Source organism: Zalophus californianus, chromosome 2 (genome assembly GCF_009762305.2).
Source record: "Zalophus californianus isolate mZalCal1 chromosome 2, mZalCal1.pri.v2, whole genome shotgun sequence".
Classification (NCBI taxonomy): Eukaryota; Metazoa; Chordata; class Mammalia; order Carnivora; family Otariidae; genus Zalophus; species Zalophus californianus.
Genome location: NC_045596.1, coordinates 84,172,904 through 84,194,282, shown reverse-complemented (window position 1 = coordinate 84,194,282; position 21,379 = coordinate 84,172,904). Strand labels below are relative to the sequence as shown.

Here is a 21,379-nt window from a genome sequence, read left to right as displayed (position 1 = left end):
AACTATAAAGAACAAACTGATGGCTACCAGGGGGGAGGAGGGAGGGGGATGGGTGAAATAGGGGATGGGGATTAAAAAGTACACTTATTATAATGAAAAGAATAAAATAAATTTGAAAAAGAAAAAAAAAAAAGAAAATGGATCAACTCTTTGACAGATTTCTAAAGTTTGAACTTTGCCTTCCCCCAGCAGGATGCTGAATTTCCTTGTGGAGTGATTTCTATTATACTCACAGATTAAAGGATCCTGAATCATAAATAATATTCCCAAGTTATGGGCTTTTAGGATTTAACCTACAAAACAAAGCACTGTATTTGTGCTACTGTTAACATTAGAAATAACACGTACACACATGCACACACACACACGTAAGCATGTACAAACTGGATTTTTCTTCAGTTGGCATTTCCGCTTACCTGGTAGAGATCATTTCTCATATTGATAATGTCATCAGAAATCAAACCAGATGTGACTTCTAGTAGATCCCTCACAAGCTGAGCATGAAGATGGATGATTGCTAAGTGTAAGACACTGGAACAAAAACAGAGTGACACGAATCAACTAAAGGGTTAGTGTAAAAAAAAAAAAAAAAAAAAAGATTCCCAAGAAAGGATCAGACTTGCAGACCGAACCTGGTTCTCATACTTCCTTTTATTTGGCCCCCAAATGTCTTGAATCTCAAATGTCTTGAATCTGAGGCGGGAATGTTCTACTGCCTACGCAGGCAGCTACACTCTTTTACCATGCCTGCCTGGCCTCTGGGGACATTTTGGTCTGACCTCGTGAGGCATAAAAGCACCTGGGCCTTGAGGGAAAGAGACGCAAGTTCAAATCCCAACTCTGCCTCCGTGTGATAGTTCAGGGCATTTTCTCTTCTAGCTTTTTCCTGGCTTCTGTTGACATACAGATGACGTATGTAAAATGCCCGGCCCTAGGAACTGTTCAGGAAAATGTAGTTACCTCCCCTAACCTTCCAGCCTCCTCCAAAATACAGTGTGGTAGCTTCTGAAAGATCTTCCTAGATCCCAAGAAGGGCGAGTGGGGTCAGGCATTTCACTACTGGGAGAGGACTCTTGAGGTAAACTTCTGAAGGAACATGTGATTTTATTTCTCCCTTGCAAATACTCCCCCTGCCTGCAATGGTTTTGCTCCTCTTCTCTGCCTGGACAGTGCCTACTCCACCCTTCATATTCCGGTTCAAACCTTACCTCCTCTTCGAACTTCCTAGGCAGAGCACATGGTCTCCCCTCAAGTTTACTGCTTGGTTATGTAACTGCGGTTTTCTGTCTTTCCCCCTCTCTGGCCTGTGATCTCAGGGCTGGTCCTCCCTGGGTCAGCCTTACAGCCCTGGCACACAATTCAGGCACTAAAATAAGGGTGACAGAATGAGCCTCAGGGCTTATGCTAATAGGGCTGAAAATATTGGCAGGTGCCAAGCATCAGTCCTAGGGACACAAAAAATTTTTTTAAAGATTTTATTTATTTGTCAGAGAGAGATAGAGAGAAAGACAGAGAGCTCGCACAAGCAGGGGGGAGGGGCAGAGGGAGAAGCAGGCTCTCCGCTGAGCAAGGAGCCCAATATGGGACTCGATCCCAGGACCCTGGGATCATGACCCGAGCCGAAGGCAGACGCTTAACTGACTGAGCCACCCAGGTGTCCCGACACAATTTTTTAATTGTTAAAAAAACTTACTACTAAAAATAATTTGAAAGGACTCAAAAAAGTGGATACTTTGGGTTTAGAGCTTCTATTTACCAGGCCATGCTAAGTAGTTCACATATATGACCTGATTTATTGTAACAAGAAGCCCAGTGAGGTAGGTAATATTATCCTCATTTTTCAGATGATGAAATTGGGACTCACAGGTATAACAGAACTCAACCCACGTCACTTAGCTAGTGAGTGGCGAAGCTGGGAGCCCAGCCCAAGTCCAGTCCATCTGGCTCCAAAGCCACCTCTTCCTAATCCCTTAAGGCATCCCGATGTAGGAGGACATAGGCACTGCTCTGTAGAGCTGCAGATGAACCCCCAAGATAAGGAATATGCCAAAGTATGGACAGATTGCGATGGAGAGCATACTGAGTATCGCATGGTGGCAGGACATCTGGGATTTGAGGCACAGGCTAGATTTTGTCCAGTTGAAACATCTGAGGTGTCATGTTTTCAGGCCTCTTTCTTAGCAACAGTAAGTGCATCTTACTAGGGATTAACGTTGGCACAAGAGGGCCTAAAAAAACGAACTTGTGACTTCATTACTTGAGAGAGCAAACGAATGATGTCGAGGTTTCACTACTGTCTCTTGAAATGTGAGGCTGGAAGAAGCCTTCTAAAAAGGGCCCGAAGTCTGACGCAGACATGATGCACATGTACCAAGAAAAAGGTCATATTTCAAAACTGCCTAAAAATTTCCATGCGCAGCTCAGCATTTCACCGCAGAAGTACCTTCTCCCTCCCCCATAAATCTTCACACCCTCATGGGAATGTCCCCAACACCAGAAGTTCTTTTCTTCTCTTTATTGTATTTTCTGTGATGACTAATGGCTCCAGGACTCAGATTATTAGCTGAGCATGACAAGTTCAATGAAAACAGCCCTGAGGTGTGAGGACCAGCAGCTTTCCCCTGGCCACATTCTCATGAGGGTTCCTCTTGGGTCTCCCCTCTCCACCTCCAGCTGCGGCAAACCCTGAGAGCCTGCTGGTAGGAGTATATCTGGGATCCCAGGAGGGGACTCGAAGGATTCATGTTCTGCTTGGGCAGGGAAGACCACCTCCTGGGCCCCTCCGTATGCGTCCTTACACGTGCCTGCACCTGCCCCTCCATGCACCCACTGAATGCATGCGCCTTGTAGCTTCTGCACAACCCTCCCTCCATAGGCCGCAGGCTCCCGCTAGCTTCCACGTGCTCATCTTTCTTAGGCTCCTCAATTCCGCAGGCCCATAAAAATGTCACCTGAAACACTGTTGTCTTGGGTAACTGGCTGCTTTCTCTTGTGGTTCTATGCTGCTGAATGCTAATTGGAGTCTTCAACCCCGTAAAAGCATTCTGCTGTTCACAGCATTACACAAAGGAGGCTGTACCAGTTCCTCTCGTACTGTATTAACAAGGCCAGTGGTTATACCACATCCTTGGTTACGCTGCAAGGAATGAGAACAAAGGTCTCTGTTTGAAACCCTGAGGTTGGCACTTTCCTAAAGCGTTCGGTTCAGTGTTTAAACCGAGGCTTAAAACGCAACACTCAAGAGCTCCTCTACAGAAAAGGATTTCTCGGGGTTGACACTATTTTTGGAAAGTTTTAGATAAGGCACTTGACTTGAATCTGAGGGCCGTTGTCTCTTGTTGTTCTCACAGGCTTTTGAGATCATTTTAGGAGACTCAGTGCAAGGCCCAAGAGAACGGTTTTAGAAAGGAGCCAGGTGCTTTGCCAATATCAGCTCAGTAACAGCAGAGATTGACCACCGGTGCTTGGAATGCTCGCCTCCCACACGGCGTGAGGTAGAGCAGACACAGGGGCCTGACCGGTCACAGACTGGCAACCAGTAACGAAGGCAGGAGCGAAGGAACCAGTGCCTGGGAAAGAATGACAGTCGGCTCTTAATTGTTCTGTTGTTGTCCTTGCGCTGTCTTCTTTGGGCTTTTTCTTGAGTACACGGCCATCGTAAATACGCAGTTGGGGTAACAAGTGCTTGAGGGATCTGGTTGGACCAAATTTTATTATTATACCATTTCAGTAAATAAAGCAAATGTTATTAATCCCATAAATAAATAGGTCTATTAAATGTTATTCCACATGTTATCCCAATAAATAAAGAAAGGTTTTTGAAAAAGTACCACCATTCCCCACACACGTCTTCGTTTTCTTGCCCAGAACGATGTACTCTCAGATGAGGACTCGAGCTACGCTAGGGCCCAACAGGTGAGAGCCATGGGACAGGAGAAGCAAAGTAGGGATGCGACCTTACTGACACATTATTGTCCACCACAGTCTTCCAGTGACAGGACCCAGTACCTTTAAATGATTCTTTTTATCTCCAGCCAGTGGGCATACAGTGATTTTCTCTGTTCCCGACCCGAAAACAACTTTTGTTTGCACAAGTCCTGACTTACCTGTCCCCATTCTCATCCTGCACTGCAGTGAGGTGGCGCTGGACAGCCAGCAGCATCTTCACATCTCCTGTCACCGCATAGTCAAAAAGGGCGTTGGCATGCCGCTTGGCCAGCTGCATAGCCTTCTCTAGAAAGAGCTCATCTGCAAGGCAATGACCACAATCACAGTTGAGCCTCCTATACTTGCTCTATAGGTACGGCATGCTCGAGGTCAAAACCATCGGCATCAGGGTTCTGATACCTCGACACACATCGTTTGAGTTGCAAATGCTCCTTTCAGTACTTCTGCACTGTGTTCACTAGAAAAAGCACAACTGGACATTGGCTTACTAACAAATACAGAGGCTGATCTGAAAAATCGGTCTGTGGTTTGTCAGGGGAAACAAATTTAGAAATGTCTGTTATCTTAGGGGAACACTCAATCTCTAAATAATGTTGATTTGATTTACTATATTGTAAATAATCCATCTCCTGATGAAATAATCCTTCACTGGAGTCTTAAACAACTCTCCAGTTAGACAAAGTGTCAAAAAACACAGACAGACTTTCCACAGGCCTTCGGTGTGCTTGTGAAGTTTGCTTCTGGAAGGTCAGGGGAAGGCAAATTGAGATCTGCAGGCCAAAACCATGGGTGGCCTGTTTTTATATGATCCCCCCACCTAACTAACCATGCTTTGTACATTTTTAAAGTGGTGTTAAAAAAAAAAAAAGAGTATGTGATAGAGACCATAAGTGGCCAACAAGTAGAAATATTTGCCATCTTTCCCTTCCCTTTTCTCTAATGAGCACTGGTTCAAAATATGCGCAGAAGTGCTCGGTCCCTCTTAATCCTAATTGTTCAAAGAGGGCATCAGGGCAAAAGGAAACGGCCTTATTTTCAGGCAAAGTTCTACTTCGGTATGGCAGTCAAGCTACAGTCTCGAGAGATGAGACTATTAAAGTTATGGAAACTTTTCCCTATTATCTGTGATAGAAATGAATTAGATGATCGCTCAGGATACCCTAAAACTGCATAATTATGATTGGAGAACGCGTACGTAAACTTCAGTACTTTATATTCGAGAACAACACGCAGAAAACGGAAATCTCGGTGTGAATAAAATGTTCAGACACGTTTTTCAAAAAGCACACAGGACTCTGAAGAGCAAGCACACTGAACTACGTATTGATGCATCGTTTTTAGATTAACAGAAAATAAACCTGTGTTTTGGCAATAGTCTCCACACCTCCAACCACAACCCAACTCCTCACCAGTCAGTACAATGTAATCGTGTGTACGCTCACTTACCCTGAAACCTACAGTTCTCTCCCTTTACTCCCACTGTATACGTCAGAGCAACCTCGTCATCCCCAGTGCTGGACTCCTTATCTTGTTCTGTGGGTTCAGTTACTTTCCCAGGGAGGCTGGCCGCCTCTCTGTCCACACTCTTTCCACAACCTTCAGAATCATTTTTAGATGGGGTGTCTATGGTTCCTAAGATAAAAGCAAAAATATCAGCTTTTTCTCAGTAAAATCTATTCAGTTATAATTTACTGTTTCAACTGTTAGATAAAGATGAGAGGCAAGTTTACTGCAAAGGGGAAAAAAAAAAAAACAGTAATTTCAAATTCCTTTTAAAACAGTCAAATCATTAAGTAACCTGTTTGGGGGCTATTTTAAATGCTCACTTCTAAAAGACACATTTTTACTGAGGCATAATTGACATATAACATCATATTAGTTTCAGGTGTACAGTATAATGGTTTGATATTTGTATATATTGTCAAATGATCACCACAATAATTAACATCAGTCAGCACATATAGTCATAAAGTTTTTTTCTTGTGATGAGGAACTTTTAAGATCTTAAAAAATTATTTATACTTCTAAAGACTTACCTTTCATTCTGTTTATTTGTAAAGGAGAAAAAAAGAAATACAGCTCTTCTGTGAATTGTAGGGAAGTAGTTTTTGTTTTTTTTTTTAAAGTGAGCTCCATGCCCAGCATGGGGTTTTGAACTCACGACCTTGAGATCAAGATCTGAGCTGAAATCAAGAGTTCAATGCTTAACTGACTGAGCCACCCAGGCGCCCCTGGGAAGTGGAATTTTTTAAGTTTAAATAAAAACAGAGGAATTATTTTTTTCCTAATGCTATTTAACCAAGCAAGTTGTTAAGATGTGATATCAAGTCACGTTCTTTAGTGTGGGAGCTACTTGGGGCGCCATTTCTGTGCTCTTTTAGGGCCGACCACGCTATCTGACACGTGCTCTGAGAACACCTAGGTTTTATGAGCAGAACTGGCTCAAATCCAGGTTCTGCTGTTAACAGGTATGTGCCTTCAGGGGGTGAATGAACATGTCGGAACCTCAGTGTCCTCTGTCTGTAAAATGGAGACACTACTATTTTCCTTACAGAGCAATCGTGAAGATTACAGTTAAAATATGTAGCAGCCCCTGACATAAAACAGGCATTCCATACATGGGAAGGCTTCATTGTATTATCTCTTCAACGGGTAGACTAGAATGGATGTGCAATATAAATTATGAACCCGTGGTGTGACAACTGCAAATTAGGGGATGCATTTGATGGGAAAGGCCATTCCTATAAAACTCAAAATATCTGCAAAAGTATAGTATTTGAGAAGAAAAAAAAAAAAGGGAAAGAATAGCCAAGTTTGGTGACTTTTTTATGTTTGAAGAGTCAAGTCTTTCCATATGTCCCTTCTTAATGCTCTTTTCCTCCCCCTGGTCATGCCACTTACAAAGTCAATATATAAGTATAAACACAGCACTGGGAATAGAATTTATATTCACCACAGGGAATAATATTTTTTTTTGAAAAGTACCTTCTTAGTTTATTGGCATTTATCAATTTTTTTTTCCAAGGTGACAATGTTGTGATAGGTAATGATAAAAAACTTCTTGGCATTAATTTTTTTATTCCTTTCTCACTATTAAAAAAACTACCTTACTTACCGTGTTTCATCCCGGCATTAGATTTAGTGGTTCCAGGATGGAAGGCAATTCCACTGTATGTAGGAAATCCATAGTGAGGGAAGCCGTACCCTGAAATGGCAAGCAAAACAACTGAAACCTCATGATGTTTTGTTTTTTTGGTGTTTTGTTGTTGTTGTTGATGTTGTTTTTTAACAAAGACTCAGCCAAGCTTGGTGTCTTTTCCTAAGGTGAGCACAGGCTCTGGTGTGGGAGGGCAGTGTGCCCGATATGGTGCTTCCGTTGGGAGTTAGCAAGACACATTGTAGGGGATCGTGGGATGATCAGAATTCCACTCTGATCAAGTTTACATTTTGGCAACTCCGGCAATGCCCAGGCTTGGGGCAGCATGGAGGAGTGTTTGCTGGAGAAAGGCTCCCACTAGTGTGTGGAAAGGAGAAGCCAATGATGAGTGGTCACCACCCAAACTCAGACTTGCAGACACAGAGGACCTTGAAATAACCTCTGGCGGTTAAAAGTGAACCAAACAAAATACAGAAAAAATACTGACTCCTCAAAGGAAACATGGCCACACTGTTCATTCTCAGGCATTTTTGGTGGAAGCATAAACTCGTATGTAAAACTCTTTGGGGACCATCAAAAAAATCGAAATCTTGCCATTTGCAACGACTTGGATGGAACTAGGGGGTATTATGCTAAGCGAAATAAGTCAATCAGAGAAAGACATGTATTATATGACCTCACTGATATGAGGAATTCTTAATCTCAGGAAACAAACTGAGGGTTGCTGGAGTGGTGGGGGGTGGGAGGGATGGGGTGGCTGGGTGATAGACATTGGGGAGGGTGTGTGCTATTGTGAGCACTGTAAATTGTGTAAGACTGTTGAATCACAGACCTGTACCTCTGAAACAAATAACACATTGTATGTTAAAAAAAAAAAGATAGTAGGAAGGGAAAAATGGGGGGGGATCAGAGGGGGAGATGAACCATGAGAGACTATGGACTGAGAAACAGACTGAGGGTTCTAGAGGGGAGGGGGGTGGGGGGATGGGTTAGCCTGGTGATGGGTATTAAAGAGGGCATAACTGGGTGTTAGATGCAAACAATGAATCGTGGAACACTACATCAAAAACTAATGATGTAATGTATGGTGATTAACATAACATAATAAAAAAAACTAAAAAACTCTTTGGGGGAAGCAGCTGGTATTAGACGTCATACTCTCTGACACTGTAATTTTACTCCATTCCAAAGAATCTAATTTACAAAAACAATCTGGAATAAAAGAAAAGCAATGTGGACAAAGGAGTTCAGCAAAGGACAGTAAAAAACAGGAAACACATTCAAGTAAGTAGTGCTACGAATCATTAAACTGATGCTTAAAATATTATGCTTACATAAAATTTATATTGCCACAGGGAAATGCTTATGTTCCTTTAACCCATTAGGGAAAAGCAGCATATATGACTCTATATACACAATCATGATGTGTTGATAATAAATCATACAGGTAAAGAGATTAAAATACTATGCATTATGAGGACTGCAGCTTTTGAAATTTGAAATTGCAAATGCAAAAAATACATAGCATAATTGCACAGAAAAAAAAAATGTGAAGAAGTTAACCTTCAATGGCAGGATTTTATTATCTTCAGATTTTCTACAATGTAGTATATATAATATGAAATCCTTTCAATGTTTCCAAAGAAAACCAAGACAGTAGGGAAGGGAGGGACGGGAGGGAAGGAAGGATGAAAGAAAGGGGAAATATACCAAAACGTTAATAGACACAGTCTTCAGATAACTGGCCTTGGGTGACTTTTTTTCTTCTTTACCGCTTTTGATGTTACCTACGTACTGCAAGATGAACGTGCGTTTCTTTGAAAAATTCTGTTGGGAAATTTTAATTAATATATCGCACTCAATAACGTCACAGGCACTGGACCCACAGACAGTCTGGGAAACCTAGGAAAGGAAAATTCGACGCTCTCCCACGTAAAAAGCTTTATTATTTTATTTATTTATTTGACAGAGAGAGACAGAGAGAGAGGGGGAACACAAGCAGGGGCAGAGGGAGAGGGAGAAGCAGGCTTCCCGCCGAGCTGGGAGCCCGATGCGGGGCTCGATCCCAGGACCCCGGGACCATGACCTGAGCTGAAGGCAGATGCTTACTGACTGAGCCTCCCCGCCGCCCTGAGAAGCTTTAGAAAGAGTAGACTTGGTTCGTACCTGGCCCCGTACTTCCGGCAGCCCCTCCTCCACCGCCACTGCCAAACATGCCGCCGCCTCCGGCTCCAGCCCCACTCCCGCCGCCGAAACTATCTGAGAAATTAGGCATGAGCTTCTGCCGTTTCCTCTGCACTTCCTCTTTATCTGTATTTAAAGGAAGAGAAACCAGAGGAGAAAAGACTGATTCAATTCCACTACTAGCCACAGAAAGAATACTGATTCTGACGGTATTTTTAAACATCTTAAAGGGAAACAGAAGTCACCCAAGGAGGAAGAGATGCCAAATTTCAGGAAGCATTGTATTTATTCCAATGGATCTGAAGCCTGAGAACTGGCCTCAGAGAGACCCCAGAGCGGTACACGCCCAAATCCCCTCCACAACAGTTTAAGTCCCAGGTGTCATTCAAATTAGTGAATGACTAGATTTCCCGTCAAAGGTTAAGATACCAAAGACACAGAATAAGAAAACTGTTATTGAGCATTTTCATTTGGTCATTCACAATGACTAACCAACTACCACTGATAATGCCTCTACTATGAGCTAAGTGCTAGGGAGAACAAGAAGTGTGAATAGTCTTTGCTGTCAGGAAGCCCCCAATATATTTTCAAGGTTGCGGAGGGGGAGACCTGGAGAGAGAGAGCACCACAGTGCTATGTTCCTTAAATACATGGTGCGCACCAGTGTTCCAGGAGTTCATGGAAGCACTTCTAGTAAGTCCCTATGGGCTGGAAAACTCAGGAAAGGCTTCCAAGAATCAACTTTATATCAGGAGAGGGCAACGGGAGGATGATCTGGAGATGGGATATAGAGGGAAAGTAATAAAGGAAGGAATGTGCACTGTGTGCTTCTGAGGCTGTAGTGGTTCCATTTAGCTGAGGTCAAAGTTGAGCAGGAGAAAGTCTTGAGAAATGGGGTGGATCAGGACCACCCTGTAGAGCTCTGGATCATGAACCGAAGGGGTTTACCAGCAGGAGAGCCACTACATGTTTCTGAAGTGGGGGATGATGTGCACAGGGTGGTATTTTAGGAAGCTTCTTCTGTTATTGGTGCTTGGGACAAAATGAAGAGACAAAGCAAGAGGCAGAGATAGTCCAGACATAAGGAGATGGGGGCCGTTCCTTAGTGGGCACCATGATAATACAAGTGGGCGAACCCCAGAAATACCAGGAAAGAGGGATCGGTAGTCAGTGGTGACTGATGGGAAATGGGAGGCTGAAAGTCTAAGAGCACAACTTGACTAGAATACAGTGATGCCCACTGTGACTGCTGACTGTCAAGGTCTATACCCTCATTCCTTTTGTAGTTGCTGTTTTTCTTTTGCTTTTCACTCCCTGTTCTCACCAGCCCCACTGCCTTTGTGGTCCATTACAGTGTTCTTGTTTCTTCTTTCTGTTTCCGTTTCTTTCTCTTCTCTGGACTTCCTACCATAAATTTTTTTCTCCCTTTTCTCTTTTGGGCTAAAAGGGTGATGGAAGGTTTTTGTTTAAGTAAACAGCCAGTGTGGTGTTCTTTTTTTCAGTCAGCAGCCTGATACTTAACTACCGTCCTGTTTCTGATTCTTTAAGGTCAGTTTTGGTTAGTGTTTATGTTCAGAAAGATCTCCACTTATTTCTAATTCTGTGGTTGTTCCAGTCATCTCAGGGCTCGAAAGAATGCTCCTACTGATTACCTCACAGTGACCTTAGTGCCACTGGAAGACTGAAGCATGGAATAAGATATAGCCAAATACCCTTACAAATAATCGTTTAGAAACTGATCATGTCCAGACTTGTTAGGAAGAAGAAAGCCAATATGGGTCAACTTGAAGAGAATGTGCTTCCACTAGAAAGGTTGGCCTCAAAGTGGAAAAATTTTACAAATGTCCTTAATAAAGGTTTTGAATAGATTTACAATATTTTTCTGTCAGTTGTACTATAACCAACTAACAGTCATACTTATTACTCATCCTATATACAGTTGATCTCACATAAAATATTAATTCACTAGAAATATGAAACATAAGAGGGAAGCAGACCATTTATTCATCTTCATGAATGTTATCTATTGACATGCTTTCTAGCAAAGAGATCATTTGGTATTTGCTATGTAATTCTTCTGACTTAGAAAACAGAGATGTTCAATGGTTATATTTCACTGTAAAATGGGAATTTTTGAGAGTCAATTAAAAATATTAACTATTTTATACCCATTTAAGATTTCAATGACAAGAAACTGATACGGAAAATTTCATTATGACAGGTTTTTAAATAAAAGAACCTGCAGTCTAAATTTCCCCAGAAATGAACATGGAGATTTTCCCACTGTGTTCATTTATCTTTGTGGTCTGCCTTTGACAGTGGCATCATGCGTTGTACTATGAAACATCAACCTATTCTAGAAGGGACCTAAGTGGTCACTCACTGCAAGCCCTCCTTCTACGAAGAAGAAATAGAAGCCAGGATGATTAAGGGACTTATCAGAGAGCAGGGCAGAGTAAGGATCAGATCCCAAGTCTAGGGAGCTTTCCATTTTTGGGGAAACATTCCAAAATATCACTGCTTCCTTTTTTTTTTTTAAGATTTTATTCATTTGCTTGAGACAGAGACTGAGCAGGAGGGAGAGGGAGAGAGAATCTGAAGCAGACTCCATGCTGAGCGCAGTGCCCCATGCAGGTCTTGATCCCGTGACCTCAAGATCAAGACCTGAGCCGAAACGAAGAGTCAGACGCTTAACCCACTGAGCCACCAAGGCACCCCTCTGTTTCTTTTAATAATCGATGATTATGGTAATAGTTTAGTTCACAAACATAAACTTTTAATCTCTACCCTTTTTTGATGTGTGTATGCCTTAAAAGTACCTCATTCTCATTTTTCAGGTTCTAGTGTTCTAGTAAAGATGTCTGCATTCCTTTCATAATTTAAAGATTATGATTCTGTTTCTTATGAATCTCTATCTTTTCTGACTGAAAAATCACATGGTCTTTTTTTGCTTTCATACAGCAGTTCCTCAACTATCTTCTTACCTTTTCAATCATCCCTTTCTTATTATTTTGTCTTCCTTGAACCCAACCATCTCCCTGAAGTTTTTATAAGGTACAATGTCAATAACCATACAGGGTGCAGAGTTCTGGGATGGATGATTCTATACATTGAAAAGAATATGTTATATTTATTTGTCTGATGTCCTCCTTGATGGCACCCAACAAATTACTAGCCTTTTGGATGAGGAGGGCAACTTGGTTGGTCACTCAATAAGTCAGCTTTCATATTTACAGAAGCCAGGATATGGAAGCAGCCCAAGTGTCCATTGATTGATGAATGGATAAAGAAGATGTGGGATGTGTGTATGTATATATAATATGGATTATTATTCAGCCATAAAAAAGAATGAAATCTTGCCATCTGCAATGACATGGATGGAGCTAGAGAGTATAATGCTAAGTGAAATAAGTCAGTCAGAGAAAGACAAATACACGATTTCACTCATGTGGAATTTAAGAAAGAAAACAAAGAGAAAAATAAGAAAGAGACAAATCAAGAAACAGACTCTTAATTATAGAGAACAAACATGGTTCCCAGAGGGGAGGTGGGGGGGGGATGGGTGAAATAGGTGATGGGGATTAAGGAGTGCACTTGCTGTGATGAGCATGGGGTGATGTATGGAAGTGCTGAATCACTATATTGTACACCTGAAACTAACATAACACTGTATGTTAAGTAACTGGAATTAAAATAAAAACTTAAAAAAAAATAAGTCAGCTTTCAGATATATCTCAGCATCTATCAGATGATGTATATTAAGGGGTGCCTGGCTGGCTCAGTCAGTAGAGCATGCAACTCTTGATCTCAGGGTTATGAATTCAAGCCCCATGAGGGTATGGAGCCTACTTAAAAAAATAAAATATATGACATATACTGTTCTAGATGTTGGAAATGTAGCAATGAACATGAAAGACCAAATCGATGACTGAAAGGATATTCTTCTTATTGGAGATGGAAGAAGACAATAGATATACAAATTAATAGATAAGACAATTTTATGTATTGATAAAAACAAGGAACAATACAAAATTAGGCAATGACATAAGGAGTGACTGCAGGGCCTGGGGCAGTGGTAGGTGTGTTCAATGACTTCTGAGAAATGTATACAATGGTTCTCTGGGGTGTATAGTTTGGATTCGTTCTCATACACTTACTCTTACATTAAATGGCCCGCTACTTTTCGAACCAGTCATATGTCTGGTGTGATGATTGCTCCTTGCCATTATTTCATCCTGGGATTTTATAATCCAGAAGGTTTTATTGACTAAGATAATTTGTTACCTTCAATAAAATAGTTCTAATCTCACACGACTTAATCACAATGTATGTTGGCCATTCTCTCTGTGGGGCTCAACTTCTCTTATTTTTCCAGATGGTTCTTTTTATTTGTTTGTATTACATGGAACTTTTAGTCAATGACAGTCTGGAAGTGCTTGAAGCATACAGGTGGGGATTTTGAACTTTAAGGAGACCCCATTCTCTAACCCCAGCATCTGATAAATCCTATTATGAATGAATGTCTGAACATGCCCCCGCTGTATCTTACTCTTTTGATGAACAGATACCACTGGAAAAGGTAGACAGGCGGCCTAGAAACCAAGCTCAGCTTTGAATGTTTCTAGGCTCATACACGTGTAGGTAATCTGGGTATCCTTTTTAAACATAATTCTCTGTGTGAAAGAACTGACATTATGTAAAGATATATTTTAGGAGAAGAAATCTGTTTTTTCCCTCAGAAAGTACCCCCCAAATTAGCCATATTTTTCTTCTGTGTCTATTAAAGAAAAGTGTTTAATCGAAAGCAGTGATTTTCATCTTTATGCAGACTGATACATTTCGAAGACCTCAGGCTGTCACTGGCTGGAGAAATAAGGGGAGGTGGGCTTCTAGGGAAGGCCGAGTGGGTTGGCTCCCCACTTCCACTTTAACCAGAGCCTGTTGGGCATAAGTACTGGGATTTTGCATGAAATTTTAGGTGGAGGGAGAAAAAAGGCTCTTCTGTTGACAATGTTTTCACACAATGGTAACGGAATGCACTATAAATTGGACCCATTAGGGGACAGGTCACAACCTCTGAAAAGAAACAAGAACGCATAGAATCATCTTCTAAATGTTCCTGCCACACTGTGAATTCTAGGAAAAGAAGCCCTCTTCAAGGATCCCGCATCACATGTGGCTATCACAGGATCCAACACCCATGTGCACCATCACTACGGCACCTTTGTGGCTTCTGACGTCAGTCAGGACATGACCTGTGACAATCATTTCACTGACCTCCCCCAATGGTCTCACTTCCCTCTAACCCAGGGGTTTCTGATTTTGTTTGTGTCATGACCCCTTTTTCAGTCTTGTGAAGTCTATGGATCTCTTCTTAGAATCATAGTTATCAATATGTAAAATACAAAATAGGATTATAAAAAAAGCTAATTATGTTAAAGTCCATTTCTATCCTTGGACCCTTTGGGGGTCAGTGGACTCCAGGCTAAGACACATCTTTGGACAATTATCCCATTTAGGGGCCTATCATACTCATTCTGTGAGGATTCTCAATGCTGAATTTCCCACCCTGCTCTCTGGAGTTCCAGTCCTGCCTTTTGATCAGCTTATTAGGAATTTGCCAGAGAAACCTAAAAATGCAACATGTTTTAAACTGGGCTCCCTCTTTGCTCACTCAAACCTAATTTTGCTCCCTTGATTCTTTTACCAACTCAACCATGTAACAACCTTCCTCGGCTGGGATTCCTAAAAACATCTAGACTCCTGAATTTTTCCTTTACCTCCTACCTCAACCAGCATCTGGGTCTTCTTGACACCACCTTCTTCTTTCATTCTCTGTACTAATACCTTTATGAACCTCACCTTTTCTCACTTGGATTCTTGCATTACTCTTTGGACTCCTTGTCTGCTACTCAGATAGTCTCCTCAGTGTCCATATAAGGATGTCAGAGCCATCATTCTAAATCCAAACAGGCCTGATCATTCCCCTCTCCAGAATCAATCAGAATTCTTCAGCTGCCCATCACAGCACTTCTGAGCCTGGCCCTGGCCTTCCTTACCTGCCTTGGTCTGCAGTGGTCCATCTTGGTGCTCATAAGGCTCACTTCTTTCTGAACAAACACTAACTGTTCAGTTCCTCAAGTTTCTTAAGCCTAGGAAACCCCTACCTTCCCTGTTTCTCACCCAACTACTGAAATACACCCCCAGGCCGAAGAACCTTGAAGAAGCCTGCTTCTTGGTGGCTTCTTTCGAATCAAGGGTCCTCGGAACTCTAATAAGTGTTTTTGGATGCTTCCCTTTGGGAGTTTATCAAAATCCTAATTTGCATTATAACTATGTAAGGAGACTATTCTCTCCCCTTCTTGGGGTGTCTTTTGTGGGGAAAAGAATGATACTTTATTCATTTTTATGGTTCCGCACTGCATGGTGGCTGAGTCTCCCATTCTGTTGCCTGAGGCCAGTTGATGGAGTGGCTGATTCCCTGAACAGCCATCTTAACTGGCAGAACCCAAAGATCCTCAACAAATGGCAGGTTCTCAGATTCAAAGACCAATCCTAAAATGTCTAAATCTCATATAAGCTTGGTAAAAGTTAACACCATTTTGAAAGGCTAGACTTAATTCCATGATCCCCAAAATAATATATTACTTCTCTCTTCTCTAAAAATAAATACCATGGGACCGGGGGCTAATTCCTAGGAAACCATTCAAAGGAAGTGGCCAATTGATCTTTTCTAATCAGCTTTGTCCTTTTATGGGAAACAGCACAAGATTGTAAGCCACCGAGTTACCTTTGATTTCAGGGTAGTAGAGAAAAGGTTTGGGTTCGCTAGTTTCCAAATCAGATTTCCTTCGAAGTTGGACAAACACGGAAGCTGGTTTTGTGATGTTGACATCTTTATACTTTGGAGTTTTGAAGACGATGGCGAACTGCAGGATACAAAGATCCAAATGTTGGGGTAGGTCTATATTTTTTTTCCAGCAATGCTACTCGTTAAACGTATTCTTTATGCCCAATGTTTAGACAGAGTATACTAAAAAATACAGCATCCTAGAGAAAGTTACAAACTCAGAATTCTATGCCCATACGTTGTGATTAAATTGCCGCTGTGCAATTGAAATACAAGTCTATGCTAATGTTTTGCAAATCTTTATTTTCATTTGTCTAATATTTCAAATGTCTTCCAGTTGTAAATAACCATGTGAGTAAAATACATTGCATACTCCTCTTTCTCTTCTAAATCAGTCTTAAAATGCTCCAAAATTATTTACAGCCACATCAGAAACCCTGGTTGTGGAAAGAGAGAGTGAAGAACGTGGTACTACAATCAGCCTGCAGGTCGGCCGACAAGGAGAGGAAGCTAAATGCTGCAAGGGAAACATGTATTTTCAAGTGAGGATGGCCAATGCTCTGACATCGAGGACATTCTGTAACACCTCTAAGCTAGCCTCCTCATTAATTTCTGGTAGTGTCACAACAGTTTGGCATTTTTACAGTTTCTTGTTCGATTTTTTGACTATGTAATGTATTCCCAGGGATCAAGACTTTGTAAAATATAGAAAGGTACACAGTGGCATACGCTGTGTCTGCAGACACCTGCATACACCTCTCCTGGCACTCCGATCCAGGCAGTTCCTACTCTGAGGAGGCCCCCAGAGGGAAACACGATGACGCTACTCATTCTTTTTGTATTCTTCCAGAGACTCCTTATGCGTATACAAACACGAACAATTTTTTTATATGTACTTTGTTTTATATCTTTAAAAAGTTTTTAATGTTATACTTTTGAGATTTTTCCGTATTAGTTCATCGATTACTCATTCTCTTTAATAACTGCATAATATTCCCTCACACAGATACACCATAATTCATTTAACTGGCCACTTACTGATGGACATTTGGATTGTTTCCAATTTTGGGGGGTGAAAATAGTATTTCTCAATCACTCAGAGTGATTAAAATGCTTAACAGCATTTTCGCCTCTTGGTCATATCCTCAGTTGTCACTGGGAACTCCTGATTTATCATGATGATATCAGCCTCAAGTAGAACACTCTTCCTTTCAACACTTTTCATTAGAATATCTCTTTAACAGGTCTCACCATAATTACTGTGGTAGAACACCATAGCAGACGACTGCATCCCCTCAAAATTCACATGTTGAAGTCCTAATCCCTAGTGTGGCTATATTTGGAGAAAGGGCTTTTGTGGAAGTAACGGAAGTAATTAAGGTTAAATGAGGTCATGAAGGTAGTAGGTTGTGACTGGACAGAATTAGTGTTCTTATAGGAAGGGAAGAGACATCAGAGAGCTTCCTCTCTTCTCTCTGCCATGTGAGGACACAGCCAAAATGTGTCTGCAGGCCAGAAGGAGAGAGCTCTCACCAGGAATCAACCCTGTCAGGCCTTGATCTGGGACTTCTAGCCTCCAGAACTGTGAGGAAATAAATTTCTGTTGCTTAATACACCCAGTTGATGGTATTTCGTTATGGCAGTCTGAAGAGACTAATACCAATACTTAAAATATTTCCACTAAAGGACCCAAGGGCCATTGCCTTAATGGGTATGTGACCAGACATCCAAATGATATGTCTTAACAAGGTCTCAGAGCCAGTGGTCCAAGGCCTTGCTCATAATTCTATGGTTGGTAACTTTTCTGAGAGACCTGCAAGAGTCTTAAAAAAGTAGTACTCTTTTATGAAAATTAAATAAGTATTTATGATTTTTCCTTTTTCATACATGGAGATTAAGTACTGAATTTCAATAGGACAGAAAATGTAAAATCATCATCACCACCATCATCATCCACTTACTTGTCTATGAACATCTGTGGGGGAAAAATCTCCAAATCCTTCCCAGATCCCACCATTTTCCTCCTCTTCATAAAATCGAATCTGGATGTCATCTGCCAACAGTCACATTCAGGTGTATAATTTCACATAGAGTAATAATATTGATAAGCATGCTGAAAAAATGCAGCTGGTTCGAGATTCTACCTACTATGTACTTAAACTTTTTAAAAATTAATATGAAATAGACTTTTGAATCATTTAAAATTTTCACAAATTACTGAATTTTTTTTTATTAGTTACCACAGTAATGGACCCTGAGTTTCATTTACATTGAGAGAATACTAGATTTACCTATTCAATCTGATTTTTCTCTTAATCAGTCTTTGATCTTCCCATTTCTCCATCACTAACCCAATTCATTCCTGAGAAACATGAAGGATGCTGAGGAATATCAGAATCCTAAAAGGTGGTTCAAACTCATATAGATCTACATAATAATATTTAACTTATATAAAGTATACTATATGGCAGGCACTACTTTAAGTGATTTATATGTATACATGAACTGATTTCATCCTCACAATAACTGTGATGCAGGTATACTATTAACTCCTCATTTTGCCGAAGAGAAACTGGAGTCCAGAGAGGTTAAGTGACTTATCCAAGGCTGAATAGCTATTAAATGGAGAAGCCAGAATTTGAACACAGACTCCAGGCTCATAAACATTCTACTATGCTGCTTCCCTATAATACCTTACTAGTCCATACTGAGAAGCTGTTAAAAATATTATATTAGTCAAGTCCCTTTGGATGAAATAAGAATGTATAAATTTCACACTTGTGTCATGGATTCTACCTCTGCAGAAATATGATGACTTAACTCAGATTGGCATCTCCCTGGCTTCACTTTCCATTTTATAGGAAGGACTGTACTACTGACTTATGAAAACTAAGTTCATATTTCTATTTAAAAGAATTTTAGAAATATTAGGGTTGGATAAATCATCTCCTTATCTCCTGGTCAATTCCTTTGCTTTTGGGTAGGACTAAACTGGACTTAGTTTTTCAGACTCTTTAAGCCAGGTACAAGACTTCTCTTAATAAGCCTTTCCAATGTAATGATAATGATTAAGAATTGCATTTATAAATAAAGGTAGTCAGATTGTTTTTACTCATTGAATGCACACATATTACCTGAGTAGAATGGGCTAAAAGAAGGCTGATACCAGGATATGCAGAGAAAGTGTAAACTTTTTTTGGATAAAAATAGATATACTTTTACCTTAAAATTGGATTGTATTTTTTTCTGACTTTTAAATCTCAGGCCATTTGCCTCAAATCAGAGTTTTCTTTTTTTAAAGCCATCATTCTTTTGTTTAAGAGCTATATTTTTAGTTATGCACTCTTTACTTTGAAAATGCTCATCACTTTGTAGTGAGTAGATCTTTATTATACTATACTCTCTATCACTGTATTTTAAAAATGAGTTGTTTGAGAAAATAGCACAATCTCCTTCAGCTTTTGCTAATTTATAAATCTTGTACCATTACTAATGAAAGGTAAATGCCAAGAACCTTTCCTAAAAGTGAAAATTATGAGAAATATGCTGAGAATTTCCCTATAGTCCTTATTCTCTTTTTCATAATGGACATCAGTGTCACATTAAAGTTTTAGAGAAGCTTTCTCAGTGTTGCAATGAAGCCTTATAAGAGAAACTAAATTAACAATTTTACACTATATAAAACATTATTTACTCTGTGTGCATGTGTGTGTGTGTGTGTGTGTGTGTGTGTGTGCACGCAGGTGTGTGAAGCATGGGCTCTTACTCATTTATTTTAGTTTAACTAAGTTCAGATACCAAAGTTTAAAGTACAGAAACATTGAAATGTCACTGATTACAATGATCACTATTTTTTTTAATTTCTCTTAATTTCTATTGAAAGTTTTAAAATGAATTAGCTGGGTTTAAAAAAAAAACACAGACATATTTGGAAGAGGTGAATGTGTAAATTTTCTAAAGGAGTTCTATGGCAGAAGAGGCATATTACTGGATTTACTGCTAAAAAGTGACTCACAGACACACTCAGAATTACATTTCACATTTTGAGATCAGAGCATGTATTTACCTTTCTGAACCTTGTCACAGAGAAGATAAATCTCTTCCCCTCCAGTTACGCATCCAGCTGTCCTGTCCATTCTTACAATTTTCAAGTTGGACGCATTGGGGGCTTCTGTCCACAGGAGAAAAACAACAAACACCATGCTTTATCCTCAGCTTCATAAGCCAATCTCTTATGGGGAACCCTGCCCCTAGCACACATTAACCAAAGAAAGTTAAAACAGTTTATCGTGGTGAGCACTAAGCAAGGTATAAAACTATCGAATTGATATGTTTTATGTGTGAAAGTAATATAATACTGTATGTTAATTATACTTTAATTAAAAAAATAAATAGATGCTTTCACTTATATTGCTTTAACAAGGATACAAATAAAAAAGCTTTCGGAAGTCCTGAGAAGTCCTCACTTCTTGAGCATGGATCATTCATTACTACCATTACACGAGGCAGAAAGGAACAATATTTGTATCTCCCACTAACACAGTAAGAAAGATTAATACAGAAAGAGAAAGAGCTTTTCTGATGTTTCAGGAAGTACCAAGCCAATGGATTTGTGGAATTTCATGTAGGTCAAGACCTTCAATTATTTCCACGATAGTGATATACTATTTACAAGAGTCTTAAAAATTTAGAAAAAGCACAATTTTCTTAAACTGCTTATAAATTCTTATCTTACAGAAAAGAAAAATGGAGAGGTTATAGTTCTTTTCCCCAGACTAAATTAGAATTCTGTGTGGTTAGGGGCAAAAGTTTCTTGTGGTAATAGTATAAAGCTTCCTTTTTTTTTCCCCCTCCCACAGCTGCATTTTAAGGTGATCTTTAGTATACAAGTCTACATCATTTTATAACTCTTTCACTTCCCTTCCAACTTGTTTAAATTAGAGAAATCGGTCAGTTGTATACTTGGGGCATGGAGTTTTCTACTTAGACCAAACTCTATAAAGTTTCAGTGAGCCTAAGTACCACACTTGCACCCTCTGATTTGTTTAATAAATCCCATGCATACCAGACAAGAAATCTGCAGGGTAAAGGCTGAAGACCATTGTAAAACTCTTAAAAAGTTCTAGGAACTACAGACTGAAATAGAATTTTGAAGTCACATATTGTCTAGACTACTCATTCAGTTAACTTGAAGTCCTTATCTTGATAAAAGCTAGAACATGCAAGAATGAAGATGGATA

At 40.2% G+C, this 21,379-nt stretch overlaps 1 protein-coding gene across 3 annotated transcripts in view; it reads right to left on the bottom strand.

The window, feature by feature from the left end:
* NFKB1 (nuclear factor kappa B subunit 1) overlaps positions 1–21,379 on the bottom strand; it is a 109,583-nt gene that overhangs the window by 14,180 nt on the left and 74,024 nt on the right. For 2 of the 3 annotated variants that reach the window (XM_027597801.2, XM_027597802.2), the window contains exons 9-16: positions 20,206–20,310; positions 18,101–18,192; positions 16,080–16,218; positions 9,272–9,415; positions 7,064–7,153; positions 5,395–5,580; positions 4,107–4,248; positions 417–531 (exon numbers count right to left, since the gene is read on the bottom strand). In XM_027597801.2, the coding sequence (XP_027453602.1) occupies positions 417–531; positions 4,107–4,248; positions 5,395–5,580; positions 7,064–7,153; positions 9,272–9,415; positions 16,080–16,218; positions 18,101–18,192; positions 20,206–20,310 (1,013 nt within the window). The remainder of the gene's footprint in view (positions 1–416; positions 532–4,106; positions 4,249–5,394; positions 5,581–7,063; positions 7,154–9,271; positions 9,416–16,079; positions 16,219–18,100; positions 18,193–20,205; positions 20,311–21,379) is intronic. The other variant, XM_027597803.2, reaches the window with a different exon arrangement.